Here is a 9,676-nt window from a genome sequence, read left to right as displayed (position 1 = left end):
TGGGTCATGAAGATCTTTTTTGTACAGTTCTTCTGTGTATTCTTGCCACCTCTTCTTAATATCTTCTGCTTCTGTTAGGTCCATACCATTTCTGTCCTTTATTAAGCCCATCTTTGCATGAAATGTTCCCTTGGTATCTCTAATTTTCTTGACGAGATCTCTAGTCTTTCCTATTCTATTGTTTTCCTCTATTTCTTTGCACTGATCACTGAGGAAGGCTTTCTTATCTCTCCTTGCTATTCTTTGGAACTCTGCATTCAAATGGCTATATCTTTCCTTTTCTCCTTTGCTTTTCACTTCTCTTCTTTTCACAGCTGTTTGTAAGACCTCCTCAGACAGCCATTTTGCTTTTTTGCATTTCTTTTTCTTGGGGATGGTCTTGATTCCTGTCTCCTGTATAATGTCATGAACCTCCATCCATAGTTCATCAGGCACTCTATCAATCAGATCTAGTCCCTTAAATCTATTTCTCACTTCTACTGTATAATCATAAGGGATTTGATTTAGGTCATACTTGAATGGTTTAGTGGTTTTCCCTACTTTCTTCAATTTCAGTCTGAATTTGGCAATAAGGAGTTCATGATCTGAGCCACAGTCAGCTCCTAGTCTTGTTTTTGCTGACTGTATAGAGCTTCTCCATCTTTGGCTGCAAAGAATATAATCAGTCTGATTTTGGTGTTGTCCATCTGGTGATGCCCATGTATAAAGTCTTCTCTTGTGTTGTTGGAAGAGGGTGTTTGCTATGACCAATGCATTCTCTTGGAAAAACTCTGTTAGCCTTTGCCCTGCTTCATTCTGTACTCCAAGGCCAAATTTGCCTGTTACTCCAGCTGTTTCTTGACTTTCTACTTTTGCATTCCAGTCTTCTATAATGAAAAGGACATCTTTTTTGGGTGTTAGTTCTAAAAGGTCTTGTAGGTCTTCATAGACCTGTTCAACTTCAGTTTCTTCAGCATTACTCATCGGGGCATAGACTTGGATTGTTGTGATATTGAATGGTTCGCCTTGGAAATGAACAGAGATCATTCTGTCATTTTTGAGACTGCATCCAAGTATTACATTTTGGACTCTTTTGTTGACTATGATGGCTACTCCGTTTCTTCCAAGGGATTCTTGCTCACAATAGTAGATATAATGGTCATCTGAGTTAAATTCACCCATTCCAGTTCATTTTAGTTTGCTGATTCCTAGAATGTCGATGTTCACTCTTGCCATCTCTTGTTTGACCACTTCCAATTTGCCCTGATTCATGGACCTAACATTCCAGGTTCTTATGCAATATGGCTCTTTATAGCATCAGACCTTGCTTCCATTACCAGTCACATCCACAACTTGGTGGTGTTTTTGCTTTGGCTCTGTCTCTTCATTCTTTCTGGAGTTAATTCTCTACTGATCTCTATTGCCCAAGCATATTGGGCACCTACCGACCTGTGGAGTTCATCTTTCAGTGTCCTATCTTTTTGCCTTTTCATACTATTCATGGGGTTCTCAAGGCAAAAATACTAAAGTGGTTTGCCATTCCCTTCTCCAGTGGACCACATTTTGTCAGAACTCTCCACCATGACCCATCTGTCTTATTGGCTAGACTTAAAAGAGAACAAAACACTGAACCTTCATCTCAGAAATTAAAAAAAATTGAAGAAATTTCATTACAGGCTTAAATGGGAGTTTTAATATGTGTATTGAAGTTGATAAGAAATTTGAATACTTGCAGTGATCTGAAGCCATATTTGATAAGCTATTTCAAGGCAAAATTGAATAATGAATCATTTAATATATATTTGAAAGTTTTGAGTTTATAATAAAAATTCTAGTATTCTAATTTAAAATATTAACTCATATCTTCACCCCAAAGTTTAATAAAAACTTAAAAATAATGTTCTCCTTATTATTCCCTACTTCGCATCTTTCCTTTAGCTCCAATAACAGCTAAAGGATAAGATCTTTGGGAACTCTCAGAATCATTTCACAGTTGAAGGCAAAGACACAATCAACTATTCAAGTTTTCTTCTCCATTTTAAATATAGCTACACCTCTATTGGTGAAAACAAATCATTTCTGCATCATAGTTCTTGGTCATAAACTTCAACCTCATAAATAGCAATGATAATTAGAAATCTCTCTTGATGAATAGATTGTTCGGTGCATTTGCTCAATACTTGATATATTCCACAAATATTTATGGAGAACCTGCTATGCCTTGGACACAATGCCAAGGGCTGGAAATTAACAAATGATTAAGACAGAGTCCGTGATTTCAAGGAGGAGGTGCTATCTAACAGGGGAGGGATACAGACACCTACAAAGAGCTGCCAGGGTGAGAGGGGGTCCAAGACAGTTGAGGGTGAGTGGGAGAGCAAGGGTGGGCCCCATCAGTGCATTCTATCCTCAGCTGAATGGCATGCATTACTCCCTGGCACAAAAAGGCACCTTCTCTCCTCTTTGGTGAAAGGTATGAGGTATGGGCAATGACTGGGGGGAACACGGGGGCATGTTCAGAAGACATGAATATGTAAGCTGTTGGCAGGCCTGGGAGAAGCATGTTCAAACCTCCCAGTCCCCATTTTACTGGGACTGTTGAGATAGCATTTAGCACTGGTCACCACAGCTCCTTTTCCAAAGTTCTCTCTTTCCCTGGAATCTGTGAGATAACACTCTCCTATCTTTCTTCTTTTAACCTCCACCTCTAAGATGTATTTGAACATTTCTCTTTCCAGCAGGACCTCTCTTTAGGTTTCTGATCTGTACAGTTAACTGCCAGTTTGGCATCTCCTCTTAGACTATGAGTCAAAGGCATTTAAAACTGGCCTCATGCTCTTCCCTTCCAAACCCTGGTCCTCTAATCCAGCTCTTTAACCCAGTGAGTGGTGCCTTGTCTTCCCTGGTACTTATGGCTGAGGCCTGAAAGTCATCTTACACACCTACTTCCTCCTCCTCCTCTCCAATTTCTTTCAGAATCCAACCGCCCACAACTCGAGCTGATTCTGCCGCTGGGCATCTTTGCATTGTATCCAGGCCCACTGTGATGCTGCCTTGCATTCAGTGCTGGTCCCTCAGCCTAAATCAACTTTCCTCCTCCTGTACTTCCTGCCCCTGGATGACACTAGCTTCATCAATCCCAGGGAATCCTTCCTGTCTAGACCAATACCTCTCCTTAACTGCTCTCAAAGTACTCTTCTTTCAGTACTTATCACAATTATGATCTTAGAATTTTTTGATAATGTCTGTCTCTTCCATTAGACTATATGTTCCATGAGACAGCATATATTAATATATTTCACAATTCGAAAATCACTGCTTAGAAAATTGATGAGTGGTAGTAAATATTTCCTCAATAAATGCAGGATGAAGTACGTATATATAAACTTCAGCTGTACCCCATACTCTGCAACTTATTAATTTCCCTAAAATATATAGGGTCTGTGAGAGCACCTTGTGATTGAGTTACCACAACCACTCTATTTGTTGATGGAGTTTGACCAAAAGGCTTTATGCCATTTCCAAATGTTTCCTGGGAGTAGGTTTTCCTCCCTGCTTTGAAAAATGCAAAGTTTTTTTTTTTTTTTTTTTTTTCTGCCCTGCTCTTTCTACTTGAGAGAAAACGTAGTAAGTCTAGGCTGCAGTTGAGGTCAGAGGTTTTAAGAACAGGGAACAAAATGTTCATTCTAGTAATTATACAATGTCATATTATTTAATTACTTATAATGTTAGAATGGAATTTTTTGGTTATTTCCATTTTATTTCTATTAATATTTTCTAGAACAAATAAATGCATAGAGCTTATATGACCTTATCTTTTGATTTTGGTTTCTTGTCTACTTCTAAAAAACCTTCAATGACATTAATTTTATCAGTGTCTGTGAATGGATAAAATGTGGTCAATTCTATTTGGTAAAAACAAAAGAAACAAATATGGTAATCATGTTCTATAAAGTTACAGTAGACACAAAAATAGCTAATACTGAGCTATGTCTCCTTCAAGGGGACATACAGGGTGAGGTTCCTGGGAGCTATCGCTCGTACCATTTTCACCAACTGATCTACACCTAATCTTGCTTTGTGTGTATTTCTGTTTAAAAGATATCCTACTAATATATACTGTTGATTCATTAATACTGAGCTCACAGCCAACAGTACCATTACTCATGCCTGATAGAAGCTTATCGAACATCTGTATTTTTTCCTTAAAAAATACATCACACACATCACAGCCTTCTTGCACTTAGGAACACCAGAAAGTACTACAGCATTCTGTTCATGGGTCATTTTAAACAGTGAAATCATCAGAAAAAAGCACAACAATGCAAAAAATGGTACTAAATAGACCACGTAAAAGATACTTGTTTACCGTATGAGAACCGAAACAAGAAGGCAGAGTCTCAGCTGAAATGCACACGTCAGGCACCTCAAACCTACTGCCTCTGTGTGCGGCAAATGCAAATATTGACTTCGGGTTTACAGATAAACATGCCAGAAGACCAATGCACAAATACAGAAGCTGCAAATAATGAGATAAAGTCTACACACATACAATGGAGTATTATCCAGCCGTGAAATGAAATTCTGATACCTGCTACAGTAAGGACGAACCTTGAAAACTTTATGCTAAGTGAAATAAGCCAGACCAAAAAAAAAAAGGACACATATTACATGGTTCCATTTATACGAAATATCTAGAATAGGCAAGTTATCAGGGCTTTGGGGGAAAGGAGGATGCTGAGTTATTGCTCAACGGGTCTAGAGTTTCTGTTTGGGATGATGAAACAAGTACTGGAGATGGGTGGTGATGGGAGCACAATGAAGTCAATGTAATGAATGCTAGTGTTGCACCATGAATGGTTAAAGAGGAACATTTTATATTAAACACATTTTACAATAAAGAATCAAAAGAGTCACTGAATAAGATTAAATGGATTATGTGACTCTTCTGTTAAAACCTAAAGGAAATATCTGGATGGAACTAAGAGATTCTAATTTACCCACATGTCCTCTTAAAGCAAAGACCCTCCTTAATATGCTTTTTTTTTTGGTTCTTGGCCCCACTGAGCAGCTTACAGGATCTCAGTTCTCCAGCCAGGGATCAAACCCAGGCTCCCAGCAGTGAAAGCACAGTGGCCCAACCAGTGGACCCTCGGGGAACTCCAAAATGTTTTCCTTTCGGTTTATAGACCACATTGAAAAATAAGCTTCCTGTTTAATAATATCAGCTGATTATTGAGGAAAACAAACAATTTAAAATGTGCATGTCAGTTGTTTGGCCTCACTTTATGCTTTTGGTAAAAATTTATGTACTCGTAGAATAATTTGTTCTGATTGCCAAAAGAAGGGTCACCCCAGGAACCAACAACTGATGCTCCTAATTTATGTTGAACTAAAACTGCCTCTCTGGTCCACTGTATTTGGGTGAAGTGATTTTCTCAGGAAAACTACCACCAGTACAACTTAGGTATTTAGGCACTACATGTCCACTGTGAATCTTTCATGTCCCTTCTCTCTCCTACCTCACCAATCTAATTCTCATCTGCTTCCTCCCCTATTTTCATATCTCTAGAGAGAGCCATCTGTTAGAATATGGCTGTGGTTGCCATCATCATTCAAATGTTCCTTTTTATTTTAAGTATTTCTTGACCCAGCAATTACAAAGAAGCATGGCTAGATATAAACATAAACGGAATGTGCTAATGTAGAATGCAAACAATATTAAAATGTTAAACTTAACATAGGGAGGAATTCATGGCCAAAGAAAAGTCTATTACAGTTCTTTCAATCTTTTTAAAATGCATCATAAAACTAAAAATGTTTCACTACAGAATAACATTTTGGCTTCTCTTACGATTGCAAAGAAGGGTAATTATGATTGTCATGAAAACACATTGAGCAGCTGTATACTGTTAACAAAAGAATCATTCTATGAACGTGCTCAAAAACTGGCACTTTGTATGCTCACATTTCCTAGAAATTAGACAGTCTTCCCAACTGGAGCAGACAGCAAAAGAGATGCCTTTCTATTAATTGTGGCTTTGTACCAATCAAGTTTTGGGAGCCAATTGGATTGTCTTTCTTTGGGACAATTTCTTACACATACTCAGACATGTGTATTATAATTTTATAAAAAGTAATTTTTAAGTTCTCAAATGATAGCCTTTTCTATTTGTTTTTTTTAGTTTTTAAAATTTTTTGGCCTTGCTGCATGGCATGTGGGATCTTAGTTCCCCAATGAAGGATCAAACCCATACCTACTGCAAAGAAACATGGGAGTCTTAACCACTGGGGCACCAGGAAAGTCCTGATAGCTTTTTAACTCTTGGAAAATATTGGTGGGACTTCCCTACAGTGGATAGGAGTCCACCTGCCAATGCGGGCGATAGGGGTTCGATTCCTGGTCCGGGAAGATTCCACATGCCATGGAGGAACTAAGGCCCATATGCCACAATTACTGAAGCCTGCACTCTAGAGCCTGTGAGTTGCAACAATGGTGCCCATGTGCTACAACTGCCCACATGCCCTAGAACCCAAGCTCTATAATCAGAGGAGTCACTGCAAGAAGTCCATGCACGCCAACAGAGAAAGTCCATGTGCTGCTCACACTAGAGAAAGCCTGCGTGCGGCAATGAAGACCCAGCGCAACCAAACAAACCACACACACATATCAGGGTATTCTTTCATAAAGGCACATCTGTTCAGAAATCATTTGGAGTCTTTTCTCCTAATTGCTACGGTTGTTTGGACGGATGCATGTGCTTTCATTTTGAGGCAAAGTAGTGAAATGTTTTCACATTATCAAGATAAGAATCGACTGCTTTTGAGTCGACCTTACATGCTGGACCCCCATTCATACACAGCATGAAATAAGTCAGGGTCTTTACAAATGGTATTTTGATAGATGCTGGATTGTTATCTATGCCATATTTATGCCCACTCTTTTAAGAACAATGTAGCATTATGTTCATTTGGATAAACTGTGATTTGACAACTGATTTCAATAAAACATTTGCTTCACTTAAAAAAAAGAAATCATAAAAAAGCATAATGAGTAACTATTTTATGAAGGCTAATGAATAGGTACTTACTCATTAAAGACTAGGTCTGGTGCAAAATAGAGATACTGGCTGTTTGTATGTTTGTACGATCTCCAGCTCAAGGCAAATGACGACAGACACATCCAAGAATACTGGATGAGGGTTATTTGGTCCTCAAGAGGCAGGTTTTTAAATCCTGAAGAACAGAACAATTTACCACAGAAAACACTTAGCATTTAAGTACATCCCAGGAAGGAGCTTCTTAAGTCCACCCCCTTGCCCCCTCTCTTCTCATCGACTCAAAGCAATTCCACAGTTCCTTCCAGAGTACCTATCACGGACCTGGCCTTGTTTAACGTTTTATGTTAAATTCACTCTAAATTCTCAAGAAGCAAACACTGCCAGGACAAAGAAAACTAAGATGTCCTGGACATTTCACTGTGGTCGGTGGTCTACCACCCTTAGTGAGACTGAAAGAATTTGTGTTAACTTGTGCCACTTGCTTCAGCCTACTCACAACTGATATCTTCATAACCAAAGATAATTTAATGACTGTCTACTACTGCATACCTGAAACAGTGGTGGAAGATGTTAGTTTTCATGAAGTGATGTGAAAGTTAGTCACTCAGTCAAGTCTGACTCTGTGACCTCATGGCCTTTAGCCCACCAGGCTCTTTTGTCCATGGAATTCTCCAGGAAAGAATACTGGAGTGGGTTGCCACTTCCTTTTCCAGGGGATCTTCCCAACCCAGGGATCGAACCCAGGTCTCCCACATTGCAGGCAGACTCTTTACTGTCTGAGCCACCAGGGAAGCCTCATTTCCTGGTTAATTTTCATGAGTTTGCAGAGATTTAAAAAGTCTTATTCCTTGCTTCCCCTAGTTGGACATAACCAGACTTTTGAGGCAGAATACGCATTCTTGGCAGGGCTTCCTCAATAGCTCCATGGTAAAGAATCTGCCTGCAATGCAGGAGACTCAGGAGATGCGGGTTCAATTCCAGGGTGAGGAAGATGCCCTGGAGGAGGAAATGGCAACCCTCTCCAGTATTCTTGCCTGGAGAATCCCAAACACAGAAGAGTCTGGCAGGCTACAATCTATGGCGGTCTAAGAGTCAGACACGACTGAATGACTGAGCACGCATGTCCTCAAGCATCCTTGGTGCTGGTCCTGCCTCACTCACAGTCTCCCTTTCTGGGCCTCAAGTCCTTCATTCGTTTCTTTTTCCACTCTCTGTACTCCAAGGGGCACCAGGGTATCCTTCTGTTCATGTAGTTTCACCTGGGCAAGACTCCCTTCAAAGAATTAGGGCTTCTGATTACCTTTTGTTTTATGGCTGGTAGGTGACCACAAGTCATTTAAGAAATGGCTTTGGATTAATGAACTGGGACAATGTGATTGCAATTGTAAGTGATGTTTCCATAGATTAACAGGGACCTTATCAATAAAATTCTACAGCATAAAAAATGACTCAATTAGGAACTTCAAGGACAATTTAAAGGGTGCTGGAGGTAAGATGATATTTTCAGCAAGATGTAGAGTCCCCTAAAGCTTACTTGACAGGTCTTTTTAAAAAATTAATATTTATTGGAGCATAATTGATTTACAATATTGTGTTAGTTTCAGGTGTACAGCAAAGTGAATCAGTTTATACACAGGATACATATATATATATATATATATATATGTATAATCAGGATATCTATCTATCTATCTATCTCCACTCTTTTCAAGATTCTTTTCCCATAGAGGTCATTACAGAGTATTGAGTAGAGTTCCCTATGCTATATATATTTTATATATAGATAAATATAGTATGTGCGTGCATGTTCAGTTGCTTCATTCATGTCTGACTCTTTGTGACCCTGTGGACCATAGTCCATCAGGCTCCTCCGTCCATGGGATTCTCCAGGCAAGAATACTAGAGTGGGTTGCCATGTCCTTCTCCAGAGAATCTTCCCAATTCAGGGATTAAAACCAGGTCTCTTACATCTCCTGCACCGGCAGGCGGGTTCTTTACCACTAGCACCACCTGAAAAGCCCATATATAGTATATATAACTATTTTATATACGGTAGCGTGTATGTCTTAATTAACCTGGTTTAGGCTTAGATTAGCTCTTGTTATGAGCTGCCAATAATGGGCTTATTTTGGGCTTTGACAACTAGAATATGTTTTATCTTATTAATATTACTGGGATGAAATGTTCCATTTCAATCCTCAACATAAGAAATGCATACATTGTATGAACACTAGAATACTTAACTCTAACTTCTCGAGATGAGCACACTCACCAGACTTTTTCTACACCCTGAATTTGACATCGAGTTAAAAACAAAAAACTGGGTCTCAGGATTGAGACGAACGCTAACTCAATCGCACCGTTGCATATGGCGCACTCTGTGGCCCTGAGGCGCCCAGTCCAGGATGCAGACCCAGAAAGGAGAGCCCGTCCTTACCTGGAAGTACCTTCGCCCACTTCACAACTTGGATCATCTGCTTGCCGGCTAAGCGATTGAGGGTGGAGAGCAGGTTTTCGGCCGTATCTGGTTTGGAGCCGTCATAGCCTGCATATACAATCTCGGGCTCGATGGTTTCAAGGATCATAGAAGGCGAAGGTGTGAGCGCTCGCGAGATTGTGGAGAGCTGCGGGACCAG

At 39.7% G+C, this 9,676-nt stretch overlaps 1 protein-coding gene across 1 annotated transcript in view; it reads right to left on the bottom strand.

Moving 5' to 3' along the window:
• The window catches only part of NR3C2 (nuclear receptor subfamily 3, group C, member 2), a 445,228-nt gene that overhangs the window by 86,007 nt on the left and 349,545 nt on the right, over window positions 1-9,676 (bottom strand). The window contains exon 5 of the mRNA XM_010840772.1: window positions 7,071-7,215. Coding sequence (XP_010839074.1) covers window positions 7,071-7,215 — 145 coding nt within the window. The remainder of the gene's footprint in view (window positions 1-7,070; window positions 7,216-9,676) is intronic.

Source organism: Bison bison, unplaced genomic scaffold, assembly GCF_000754665.1.
Source record: "Bison bison bison isolate TAMUID 2011002044 unplaced genomic scaffold, Bison_UMD1.0 scf7180017864146, whole genome shotgun sequence".
In the NCBI taxonomy this organism is placed as follows: Eukaryota; Metazoa; Chordata; class Mammalia; order Artiodactyla; family Bovidae; genus Bison; species Bison bison.
Note: the sequence above shows the minus strand (reverse complement) of the source record. Positions and strands in the feature narration are given on the sequence as shown.